Consider the following 14,375-nt stretch of genomic DNA (forward strand, 5'->3'; position numbering starts at 1 on the left):
AGGATACAGTAGGAAATATATATGACAGTAGGGAGGATATATGACAGTGCAGGATACAATAGGAAGTATATATGACAGGGAGGATATATGAAAGTGCAGGATACAGTAGGAAGTATATATGACAATAGGGAGTATATATGACAGTGCAGGATACCGTAGGAAATATATATGACAGTAGGGAGGATATATGACAGTAGGGAGGATATATGACAGTGCAGGATACAGTAGGAAGTATATATGACAGTAGGGAGTATATATGACAGTGCAGGATACAGTAGGAAATATATATGACAGTAGGGAGTATATATGACAGTGCAGGATACAGTAGGAAGTATATATGACAGTAGGGAGTATATATGACAGTGCAGGATACAGTAGGAAATATATATGACAGTAGGGAGGACATATGACAGTAGGGAGGATATATGACAGTGCAGGAACAGTAGGAAGTATATATGACAGTAGGGAGTATATATGACAGTGCAGGATACCGTAGGAAATATATATGACAGTAGGGAGTATATATGGCAGTGCAGGATACAGTAGGAAGTATATATGACAGTAGGGAGGATATATGAAAGTGCAGGATACAGTAGGAAGTATATATGACAGTAGGGAGGATATATGGCAGTGCAGGATACATCAGGAAATATATATGACAGAAGGGAGGATATATGACAGTGCAGGATACCGTAGGAAGTATATATGACTGTAGGGAGGATATATGACAGTGCAGGATACAGTAGGAAGTATACATGACAGTAGGGAGTATATATGACAGTGCAGGATACAGTAGGAAGTATATATGACAGTATTGAGGATATATGACAGTGCAGGATACAGTAGGAAGTATATATGACAGTAGGGAGTATATATGACAGTGCAGGATACCGTAGGAAATATATATGACTGTAGGGAGGATATATGACAGTGCAGGATACAGTAGGAAGTATATATGACAGTAGGGAGTATATATGACAGTGCAGGATACAGTAGGAAGTATATATGATAGTAGGGAGGATATATGACAATGCAGGATACAGTAGGAAATATATATGACAGTAGGGAGGATATATGACAGTGCAGGATACAATAGGAAGTATATATGACAGGGAGGATATATGAAAGTGCAGGATACAGTAGGAAGTATATATGACAGTAGGGAGTATATATGACAGTGCAGGATACAGTAGGAAATATATATGACAGTAGGGAGAATATATGACAGTAGGGAGGATATATGACAGTGCAGGATACAGTAGGAAGTATATATGACAGTAGGGAGTATATATGACAGTGCAGGATACAGTAGGAAGTATATATGACAGTAGGGAGTATATATGACAGTGCAGGATACAGTAGGAAGTATATATGACAGTAGGGAGTATATATGACAGTGCAGGATACAGTAGGAAATATATATGACAGTAGGGAGGACATATGACAGTAGGGAGGATATATGACAGTGCAGGAACAGTAGGAAGTATATATGACAGTGCAGGATACCGTAGGAAATATATATGACAGTAGGGAGTATATATGGCAGTGCAGGATACAGTAGGAAGTATATATGACAGTAGGGAGGATATATGAAAGTGCAGGATACAGTAGGAAGTATATATGACAGTAGGGAGTATATATGACAGTGCAGGATACAGTAGGAAGTATATATGACAGTAGGGAGGATATATGGCAGTGCAGGATACATCAGGAAATATATATGACAGAAGGGAGGATATATGACAGTGCAGGATACCGTAGGAAGTATATATGACTGTAGGGAGGATATATGACAGTGCAGGATACAGTAGGAAGTATACATGACAGTAGGGAGTATATATGACAGTGCAGGATACAGTAGGAAGTATATATCATAGTAGGGAGGATATATGACAATGCAGGATACAGTAGGAAATATATATGACAGTAGGGAGGATATATGACAGTGCAGGATACAGTAGGAAGTATATATGACAGTAGGGAGTATATATGACAGTGCAGGATACCGTAGGAAATATTTATGACAGTAGGGAGGATATATGACAGTAGGGAGGATATATGACAGTGCAGGATACCGTAGGAAATATATATGACAGTAGGGAGGATATATGACAGTAGGGAGGATATATGACAGTGCAGGATACCGTAGGAAATATATATGACAGTAGGGAGGATATATGACAGTAGGGAGGATATATGACAGTGCAGGATACCGTAGGAAATATATATGACAGTAGGGAGGATATATGACAGTGCAGGATACAGTAGGAAGTATATATGACAGTAGGGAGGATATATGACAGTGCAGGATACAGTAGGAAGTATATATGACAGTAGGGAGTATATATGACAGTGCAGGATACAGTAGGAAGTATATATGACAGTAGGGAGTATATATGACAGTGCAGGGTACAGTAGGAAGTATATATGACAGTAGGGAGTATATATGACAGTGCAGGATACAGTAGGAAATATATATGACAGTAGGGAGGACATATGACAGTACGGAGTATATATGACAGTGCAGGAACAGTAGGAAGTATATATGACAGAAGGGAGGATATATGACAGTGCAAGATACCGTAGGAAGTATATATGACAGTAGGGAGGATATATGGCAGTGCAGGATACAGTAGGAAATATATATGACAGTAGGGAGGATATATGACAGTGCAGGATACAGTAGGAAGTATATATGACAGTAGGGAGTATACATGACAGTGCAGGATACAGTAGGAAGTATATATGACAGTAGGGAGGATATATGAGAGTGCAAGATACAGTAGGAAGTATATATGACAGTAGGGAGGATATATGACAGTGCAGGATACAGTAGGAAATATATATGACAGTAGGGAGGATATATGACAGTGCAGGATACAGTGGGAAGTATATATGACACGGGGCAGTCTATATGACAGTAGGGAGTATATATGATAGTAGGGAGGATATATGACAGTGCAGGATACAGTAGGAAGTATATTCAACTGTGGAGGGTAGTATATAGGACAATAGGGAGTATATAAAACAGTAGGGAGGATATATGACAGTGGAGGGTACGTAACAGTTGGCAGTATATACCACAGTAGGGAATAAAAATGACAGCGGCCAGTATATACACCAGTAGGGAGTGATATATGACAGTTGGAAATATATATGACAGTAGGGAGAATATATGACAGTGGAGGGTACATATGACAGTGGCCAGTGTATATGATAGTGACTAGTATAGATGAAAGTGACAAGTGTACATAACAGTGGGCACTTCACTCGACAGAAAGGTGTATATAGGACATTGACTGTGTGTATGACAGTGACACGTGTATGTATGAAAATGGGGAGTATATGAACGTGGGAGGTATTTTTGACAGTAGCAGTATTTACCTTGCATTCACAGGATGTACACTTGTCACTCTCCAGCACCCAGGAGTCCCCGTGTCCGAACTGATGATTCAGATACATGCACTTTGCTGTGGAGTGGTCCTGTCCTCCTAGACCAAGGTTAGGGTTAACGCAGGGGTTGTCATCAATGCAGCGTGGGCAACAGTCTCCCTTCTCCTGCACCATGTTGTGACACCGATCCTCAGGGCACTCTAGAGGCCAGCAATCTACCTCTCCTTGCTAAAACAGATGATATTGTCAGCATGCGTTACCATGTTACCATGTGTTACCATGTGTTCAGTCACTAACAGACACTTGAAGGCCTGATACAGCTCACCAGACACTTGCAGGTTTGACTCAATTTACCAGCTGCCTGCAGGTCTGACACTGCTGACCAGATACTAAGTTCTGACACAACTCACCACACACTCATGTGCATCGAACACAGCTCACCACACACTTGCACGTTTGACACAAGTCACCAGACACTTGCAGATCTGACACAACTCACCAGACACTCACAAGTCGCACACACCTCACCAGCCACTCGCAGGTCTGACACAACTCACCAGACACTCGCAGGTCTGACACTGGAAGGTCCACCTCTCTCCATTTTGCATGAAGAAGGCGAACTCTTGGTGGGGACACTGGGCAGTCAGGTTACAAAATGGACAGCAGTCATTGTCCACCGCAGGATCAGAGCAGTCACAATCCTTCTTGTGGCAGGTGGTCACTCCAGACTGCAACATCAACACAACACCCCAGTAAACAAAGCCCAGAACTGACCCTAAATTCAGGTGAGATACAAACTTAATGAAGCCCCAGTAAAATCTACTTCACATGTCTTCATTTGACTACTGATGATTTTCAGTTTATCAGTGAAGTGATTTTGAGATCACAAACCCTAACATACACTGAACAAACATTTAGGTATCATGAATATTATCTGCATTGTTTCATGAAGAAATGTACAACTGATGATGTACATAAATGAAACTAACCCTGCCCCAATTTAAACTGAATTTGTTTTCTTTTAAGTCATGAAACAACCCAAATGAACATAAAAAAGATTCATGTATGGCCACAGGCACCAGTCCCACCGAAACTAAAGAGTATGCAAAGTTTCATGAAGAAACACTACTGGATGCTTTGGAAATTAACCCTACCCTCGTTTGAACCAGTCTAACTCACTGCCTTGGACATGCAAATATGAAACAAAGATGGAAGAATGATTTCAGTGATAAATAGAATCCAACTTATGTCTTTGTTATCCACAAGTTTATCCACATGAGTTAATAAATATTTTGATCCTTGCTTAGGGTGAATAATGAAGTAACAGTTTTTGTAGGTGTATCATAAGAAATCACAAACCTGACAGGTACAAGAAAGACACTTGTCCACTGTTGACAGCCACGTGTCACCATTCTTGTGCTCCTGGCCTTCAAACAAGCAGTCTGAAACAAAGCAAAATGTACACCAAGCTGTCTGAATCTTCACACAGTCTACATCAGAACTGGATAACATTTCTGGTGATACTGTTGCTCAGCTTCAAAGGAAAATAAATGTTCTGTTTTCGTGATGAGACAGGAATGAAGGTAAACATGAATAAAACTAACATCATGGTGTTCCGTCGAGGAGGCCCTCTTACATGCTATGAAAAATGGTACTACAAGAGGAACAGAATAGAGGTTGTCAATAACTATAGATACCTTGGTGCTGTGTTTACTCCTACTCTGTCATCTACTAGAGCACAGAGCTGTATAGCATCTCAGGCAAATAAGGCTTTAAAGTCATTCTATGGTTATCAGTATAAATATGGAATAGTCTCCTGTATAGATGTATTTAAAGTTTTCGATACAATGATTTTACCTATAAAAAAAATACCTACATATGGAGCAGAGGTATGGGGTGTCTAGTATTCACAAATTATTGAAAAAGGTATGTAAAATTAGAAATGCATGAATTCAGTTATTATTCTACAACTTGCATCCAAATGATACTTGTCAGAAGGTTATAGTGTGTCTTTGTACTGTACAAATTGTCTGAATTTGAACTTGTATTACCACTTTACACTGTGCTCCGGGTTGTCGAAGGCAACAATTTATGACAGTCACTGACAGTCACCAGCATGAAACTAACTATATATTTGTGTTCTATTCTGTAATGTGGGCCATAGCCCTGTATACTGAATAAAGATGTCTGTCCGTCTGTCTGACATCAGAATCAGTCAGTCTAAAGCCCAACACATACCTTTGACTACTTTTCATTAAATATAAGTGACCTTCAAACAATTAAATTACAATTTGTCAGTAACAATTTTTTTTATAATTTTTCTAATCCTAAAGATCTTAAAATGTCACACACAACACTTTAAATTAAACCTTTCATGATACAAACAAATACACAACTGAACTAATAGACTGATGTATTTGATTCAAAGGAGAATATGAAATCTGGTTTCTGCTACGTCAGCATCTACATCCACACACAACTTACTTTTCAGACATGTGTTGTTGTTTATACACCCACAGTGATACGACCCTTCCTCATTGATGCAGTGCATTGTGGGATGACATGTGTGGCCATTTCCTTCTCCCGCACATTCATTAATATCTGTAGGATGAAAACAAAACTCATATTCTTTATGATTAGTGTGATTAGCCCTAGTGAAAAATAACATATTTTCAAAACATACTGTTTAAGTACATACAGCATAAAGATTAGTTTCTTACAAAAACATCAGCTTTACATTAAACCATCCATGAAATTAAAATCCTATTTTTTATATCATTTGGCTTTTGACCTTTAGTCTGGTAAAAGTTAAAAGTCAACTCAGATGTTTATATAAACAGAAATATCAGTTGTTGAGTCATTCAAAAGAAACATTTCCAGTTGTTTGCTTACATCATTCTTTTCATCTTTGAGAACTGATAAATGGTTAAAATAAATTCTTTGAGAACCCAGTGAAAGAAGCACCCACAACACATCTGGACAAAATCAAATTTTGAATGACACTTTCTTCATCTTTTAGGACGATAAAATACGATAATTCTTCTCATAAAGATGCTTTATAAATGGTCTTGAATATTTTTATCTGATACCACCTATTTCAACAACAGCACCCCCCAAAAACTAGTAACTAGTAATCTGGAGTTACCTCCCTTCTTCCATGAACTGAACAGATTCATTTCTAACATTTAGATCACACCAAGTAACGTAGTGAGTCAAAACTTGTTTAGGATTTGAATTTGAATTCTTTGTGCATACATATGGCTGATTTCATATTTACTCTCAGATGAAACATTTTTAATTTCAGCTTCACGTTAAATTGTAACTAAAAGTGTAATATATACACACTGATGAAATTTAATTATATACACTATCAAAATAACATGAACTTAACAGACTTGGTATATCCATGGAAACACTATTCTTGATATATCAGCTTTCGTTATTAGCAGCGGATTCAGCAAGATCACATCATTAGAAAGAGTCAGAGTCCAGACACTGGTCTAACAAAGTTTAAAGATCAGTTAGGTTTATCCAGACATATCCTTTCTTGGTAATAACATTATGGATGTTTCTTGTTGACAATAGCCTTCCTAGACAGGTTATCCACAATGATCTATATCCACTGGCAAACGTCCTACTGATCAACTGTTGTTAAAGATTTAAACATACAAACTGCAGTTTCCATCGCTGGCCAGCCATAACAGACCAGTACCAATTCATGTCCTTGTTCTACACAATTGTTAACAATGATTAAGCACAAGTGGCAATTATTTACATGTAATTTGACAAAGATCTTTAAACATGATGACTTTCCCACATACACGTATATGTTTCAAATCAACTATGATAACAGATTTCCATTTTTTCCTCCTGACATATTGACTAGAAAATCTGGATATTGTACTGGGAAAGTTACATCAATACAACACTGGAAAATGTTAAAAAATTATTGATACGAGAATCAAACATGCATTCCACATGGCTGCTCTCTTGGCAAACTGCAGTGTTTCAGTTGTAAGACCACTGAAATGTTCATCTAATGACATCAAGTCAAAGTCAACAAACAACACAACATCAATAAATGAACAAAGTATCTAGTCAAATGAGCGTGAAGCAACCCACATCAACAGACGCAGCAAATCAGATAAGCAAAAACTCAAAGAAATACCACTGGATAACAACTACAGGAAATGAAAACACACCGACAAACCAAATTCTAATGGAACGACAGACCAAGAAAAGTTGCACATACTCCATCGCATTACATATAACACTGCACACAGAAGACAGACATTCCAATACATTCTAACCGTTAAACACTTCTACTTCCTATTTCACATAAAATGACTCACAGAAGACAGACATTCCAATACATTCAAACTGTTAAACACTTCTACTTCCTATTTCACATGAAACGACACACAGAAGACAGACATTCCAATACATTCTAACCGTTAAACAGTTCTACTTCCTATTTCACATAAAACGGCAAACAGAAGACAGACATTCCAATACATTCAAACTGTTAAACACTTCTACTTCCTATTTCACATGAAACGGCAAACAGAAGACAGACAATCCAATACATTCAAACTGTTAAACACTTCTACTTCCTATTTCACATGAAACGGCAAACAGAAGACAGACATTCCAATACATTCAAACTGTTAAACACTTCGACTTCCTATTTCACATAAAACGACACACAGAAGACAGACATTCCAATACATTCAGGAGCTTAAACACTTATGCATGCTAGCATATGCTATGACACATATTACACCTGCATCAGTTTAGATCCATGCATGCATACATGAACGCTGACACATATCACACCATCAGTTTACATACAGTCATGCATACATAAATTTTCCCAACGATCACACCACTTGCCTGTCACACACAGTGAAAATTATCTACAGCCGTGCCCCGTTTATCTGAACACTTGTGTTTTTATTGAAATTGTCCAGATAAGTGAATTTTCAGATATCTGAATCTGAATATGTACAAAATAAACGTACAAAGAAACAAACATAGTAGTCATCAGACAAAATCTTTATTGATTACAGTACACATAAACAAATATCAATGCATACAATGTCTCATACCTGTCTGTGCAGTTATGCTCGCTTGAAGAAATCAATCGAGAGGACTCGAAAGCGACCGGACTTTTGCCAGTCAGTTTGTCACTGTCGACATTCACAAGATCATCGGCAGTAACAGTCACGATTGCAACTTGTGCACATCGCGAAGTTCCAACATGGCCATGTCTTCTTGTGGGTCCTCATTTCATTGGATAATATCCACATGACAAAAGCAGTTAGCAATTGTCTCTTACAGCTGTCCAGGGCTGCTTGATCTTCTGGATTAATTAATTATAGTGACCCACAAATTGACATGCCTCAAAATTAACCCAGTGTCACCTTGCTACTCAGAGGTACAATAAAGTTAATCTTGTCACGCTTCAAAGACTTCCGACTTCTTTGTTACATCACGCAAGGCCCTCGGTAATTGCATGTGTAAACATACAGGTGCTCAACCATCCAGATATACATCACGAAAAATGCACATAATTTAGTGTTTTGTATGTGAAAATAACCGTATGGTTACGAAAACCGGATTTCCGGATAGGTGAGTAATTTTACGATGTTGTGAATTCGTTTTAAGGAATTTTCGTTGGGAAGGCAAGTTTTCCGGATATCTGAGGTTCAGATAAACAGGGCACTACTTTACTTCTAAGAAGTATGCATTCATAAACACATAATTAACACACACTTCAACAATAACACTATGCATGCTCATTTGGTACCTAGACATAGGCTGCCATAATGGTTGTCTGGCCAGTTGCTATGGAAACCTTCAAGACAGTCACACTGGTACCATCCCGGCTGGTTAATACAGACGGAGTGTCCACGACAAGAGGATATACCCAGTGCACACTCGTCAATGTCTGGGAGAGAAAACATGTCACTTGATTAAATATAATGCCTAATGGGAAATAGTGGGAAAAAAAACAAGATTGGTTCAAATTAATTAGAGGAAATAACACTTTTATGATGCAGAGTATATCACACTAAGGAGAAACAAACAACATACTTATCTAATGCTAATCATGTAATTACGCCAGCTATGTATGTACATCATAGCTGTTTGGTCATGTGGTTGGTGAAGACATCCTGCCTAATGCATAATAGATGTTGTACATGTGTTTCAGATTACACTTTCTCAGGACTACAGATTCTAGTACTTCTGCTTGGTTGTGTCCCACCTGGGATTCAAACCCATACTCTTAGAGTGAAGCACTTAATTACAAGCACACAAAGTCAGCCATTTCCCCCACTCAGCCACCACCGCCTCAACATGTGGATAAATTGGTCACCAGAAATGATGAGTGTATCAACAAATGCTAGTCAGTAATATCATGATAGACAGTTGATAACATTACGTGGACAAGATAACCCAAGATCGACAGTAAGGATAATGTGGTTGCTAGAAATGGCTCAAATGTGTCTGTGATTGTTGTTTCACTCTGCAGTTTCTAATATCATGATAGCCAGATGACTATAAAACATGACCTTGAAAACAAGAAGCGGGGTTGCTTGATGGTTAAGCCTTCACTCATCACAATGATGACCAATATATGTATGATGTGTGAAGCCCATTCTTTGATATTCCTGGAACAATGCTTCCAATAGCGGCATCAAACTATACTCACTCAGTCACTCACTTACTGGAGCAGAAACAACAAAGTCTTCCCATCCATCATCACCAACTCAATTCTATATAGCCAAAATATTTATTCTAAGTGCATTCACATGAATTTGAAAATATGGACATTCTGCAGACATTGAATGCTGAATGACAGCCAAATACTTACCATAAACTTTTGCTCATCATTTCATTGTGATCTTTCATCATAAATACAGTGTCAACAAATCCATATTCAATTACGCAAGTTAATCCTGATGGGCAAACTTTCAATACATGTCTACAAAAGATACTTTTGTCCTGTTGTCTTTATTCACTTCTTCTACAGCTAACTTAACTGAGATTACTATCGCTCTCTACTTTAAAGGGCTCTTCATATTTAATATAACTTCCTTAAAAAGGATCATGAAGACCCTATATGTCTGAGTACTCAACAGGTTTGCACAGCAGAGAAACATGTATTTTTTATGGCAGCAAGTTGCCCATATATTCATATTATTCTCTTAAATTTTCTGTATATCTTACAAAAATACGAAAAGACATAAATCAACTGAAGTATATCTGGAATATTGATTAAAACTTCTTTTTGTAAGTTAAAAAACAAGTGTTTCAAACACAAACATGTTTTCATTCTTAAGAAAGTGCATTAATTTCAGTGTAACAGAAACTACTATATTCCAGTCAAACTGACTTCCATGATCTTGACACAATGCACCCTGGAACTTTGATATTAAGACATGGTGGAAGCATTGCCTTTGTACAGGCACTCCTTGATATATCTCCATGTAAGTTTACTTCACACAAAAGGTGTATGACTTACTGGTATCATATATTGTTTAAACAATTTCGTTTGATAAACTTCATACAGTTTCTGATCCAATGCTTGGGTGAAGGAAATGTTAGTGCCTCTTACAAGCCTGCCCTCTAACAAGGCCTAATCTGAGGTCTTGAGGCTGAAACAGTGGCGTGAATGTCAATTTATCTGCTTGGTCTTTGCTGAGAAGCAGCCATATGGCTGGAATATTGCTGTGTGCGGCGTAAAACTAAACTCAGTCACTCCTAGCTGAGAAGGGTAGTTTCAACCGGAATCAAGACTGTCAGACTGAAATCCCACAAAACAGCAACAAGATTACTTTCATGATTAAACTCAAAGTAAAACTGAAGAAACGTCATTCTACAAGATGGCAGCTAAAAATGCATTTATAATCCATTTATGTCCAAACAAACAATGATGAAGGAGAAATACCTGAAACATCTGACCAATACCCATGAATTCACAACTTACAATTTTTCTCTGAAGGAAACATAATATCTGAGTCCCATGATGTTCTGATCCAACATGACCAAATAGGTTAATTCAGTCAGCAAGTTGTCATGGTGATGACGTCCCCTGTGGGATGATGACACTCTGCCACATACTCCGTCTACAGAAGGTACGTCCCTGATCACATAGTGAATTGAGACATATTGTCCTCCAGTTCAGTATGAAGATGGTTGGCCTCACCTATGTAGTGGCCATACAACATCTGAGTCTCATGATACAATTGAAAACACAGAGTTTCTGATATGAGGTCTTGTCCATACACCAAATAGATCAACCTCTCCAGCTTGCTGGCAATGTAAGGATAGTATCAGTGGGTAAACCCCCAGCCCTGCTGGTCAATGAAACTCCATAATAGCTAATATCGTAAAAAGTTTTTAAACCTTAGAATAACTTTGCAAAAGTAAGAAAGGAGGTTTCCAAAATAAGAGCACTATCACAACAACATGATTACTTTTTCAGTTTTATGGACTTTTCGAAATCTTGAAATCAAATCCACACACACATGCAAACTCACTGTTTAAGAATGTGAAAAAGTTTAACACGAGCAGTCTTAACCTTTACCAAAAAATGCATTCACCACCTAAGCTGCAAGACTGAATTATGACAGAAGAAGATCAGCAGCACTTTTTATCTGTGATCCAGCCAAAGAATCTACGTCTTCTCTCTCCCTTTTTGTGCAAGCTAATCAGTGAGCAAAGGTGTGGTGACTACAAACGCTGATATATTTTCACATCAAGACAAAAAAATGACGGAAGTGCCCGCATGTTTATCTGAAGAGCTGTATTACTGCCTCCTACTGTTGTGAGATGCTCCCTCTGATTGCCACGGCAACAGGGCTCATCTCAATATCAATCACATTAAATATTGCTGTGTAAATTTGAGATAAATGTACATAACTGTTGATTTGAATGTTTATTTTTCATCCTACAGGTGGTCTTTGACGGATCTTTGAGTAAGCAGTTTCTTTTTATTTGCTTATTTTATTTTAAAAAGTGATGTAAATATTCAGCTAAAAATGCTCAAACCAATAACTGTTTTTCTAACAGCATACACTATGTAAAGACTCTGGTTCACAGGTTGAATGTTCAGGTTTCTTATAAAAAGTTTCAAAATCTGAAAAAGAAACTTGCCCATTTTTGCAACAGGTTGTCAGTTCGATTGAGTAAATTATCATCCCTTTGATAGTCATAACAGGGATGGATACAACTTTTTAAGAAAGGGGGGGTACATACTCCACTCTCACGGAGTTTCAATGGTCATTTAATATGCTTTCAGGACAAAAAGGTTTTAAGTCTCTGAAACAGGTAGTTGCCAGCTTTTTGGTTTGTTTGCCATGGTTATGGCAACACCTCATTCAACAATATTTGGCGGTGGTCTGTAAATAATCAAGTCTGAACCAGACAGTGCAGTGATCAACAGCATGAATATCATCTGTGCAACTGGGATATAATGAAACGTGTCAACCATGTCCATAAACCTGACCACCCAATCCTGTTTAGTCGCCAGTCTCAGGACAAGCATGGGTTACAGAACACCCTTTCAAGCCCAGATCTTCACGGATCACCAGCTCCTTGAAATATCCTCTTGTGAAAGATAGTTGCCTCAACTCAAGTTGAATCTCAAAGATACAAATCGCACAAATATCTGGAAAAAATGTATTGTCAACTTTTCAGAAACAGCCTCTTATCAACTCTTTAGTTATTGGTTAGCAATTAGTGATCTACTTTTTGAAAGGGTAAATTCTGAGTTCTATGCGACAATGAAATATAACCTTCAGAAAATAGCTGGCAACTCTTTGGAGCTGTTATTTGTCAACTCTTTGCAATAAATAATTGTTAATATAGTTATTTTACCATTCTGTGAAACAGATAGTTGTAAACTCCATGAAACAAGTACTAAACTCTTTGATACTGTCATTAATTGTTTGACACTACTATTAACTTATAAATAATTACTCTTTGAAACAGATGATGACTCTATCAAATGGATTCATCTTGAAACAGTAACATCTCAACTACTCGAAATAATTACTTGTCAATTGTATGAAACAGATAATTGTCAGCTTAATGAAACAATTACTTCTTGAAATAATTATTTTTCAAAGCTTTGAAACCACTGATTGTGAAAAAGTTGCCCTTAGTTATGCTGGTATGCTTGTCTGGACATTGAAACATGTCGGACATTGTAATTAGAGTACCTTGTCCCCTATATTTTGATATACATCCTATTGTTTGTTTTGGGGCGGTGGGGTAGCAGCCTATTGGTTAAAGCGTTCGCTCGTCACGCCAAAGACTCGGGTTCGATTCCCCACATAGGTACAATTTGTGAGGCCCATTTTCTGGTGTCCCCCACCGATCGCTGGAATACTGCTAAAAGCGGCGTAAAACCAAACTCACTCACTCAGTCACTATTGTTTGTTTTCATGGGCTTACTTCATGGTTCCTTTTCATCACTAATGTATAATGATACAGCTTGTGGTCTCACACCCATGAAATGTTTACTCGATTAAACACCCATAATGGGACCGGTGTATTTGTATTATCGCTAGTGTGTAATCTTTTCTAGTTCATAAAGATCACACTATAGTGGAATATTACTAACAAAACCTTTTCCATAACTGCAATATCTAATAAATTTACAGAATTGGACCTGACCTTATTTAGAACAGTAATCCTTCTCCATGGGTAAATCTGGTACCCAGGAGGGTCCTGAGCAGAACGCACACTTGTACTCCTAACCAGACCAATGGCTATTATGTCGGTGTTCGCAGCAGGTTTTGTAAGAGTGTGTGCAGAAATGAAATTATAAATATGTAGTCCAAATCTTTTGCACGCGAAATTTTAACTACAATCTGGAATCATTTAAAGATTTCTTGGGTTTTTTTTAAATATGTTGCTGTTTTAAGGTACTTTTTATACGTAAGAACATCAGAATCTATGCGTCAGATTCA

The 14,375-nt window shown here is 37.8% G+C and overlaps 1 protein-coding gene across 1 annotated transcript in view; it reads right to left on the minus strand.

The window, feature by feature from the left end:
• Positions 1–14,375, minus strand: part of LOC137287310 (protein kinase C-binding protein NELL2-like) — a gene marked incomplete at its 5' end in the record, with an annotated part of 96,005 nt that overhangs the window by 6,077 nt on the left and 75,553 nt on the right. Inside the window, 5 exons of the mRNA XM_067819549.1 lie at positions 3,385–3,621; positions 3,951–4,121; positions 4,753–4,835; positions 5,878–5,994; positions 9,203–9,343. Coding sequence (XP_067675650.1) covers positions 3,385–3,621; positions 3,951–4,121; positions 4,753–4,835; positions 5,878–5,994; positions 9,203–9,343 — 749 coding nt within the window. The remainder of the gene's footprint in view (positions 1–3,384; positions 3,622–3,950; positions 4,122–4,752; positions 4,836–5,877; positions 5,995–9,202; positions 9,344–14,375) is intronic.

Source organism: Haliotis asinina, chromosome 6 (genome assembly GCF_037392515.1).
Source record: "Haliotis asinina isolate JCU_RB_2024 chromosome 6, JCU_Hal_asi_v2, whole genome shotgun sequence".
Classification (NCBI taxonomy): domain Eukaryota; kingdom Metazoa; phylum Mollusca; class Gastropoda; order Lepetellida; family Haliotidae; genus Haliotis; species Haliotis asinina.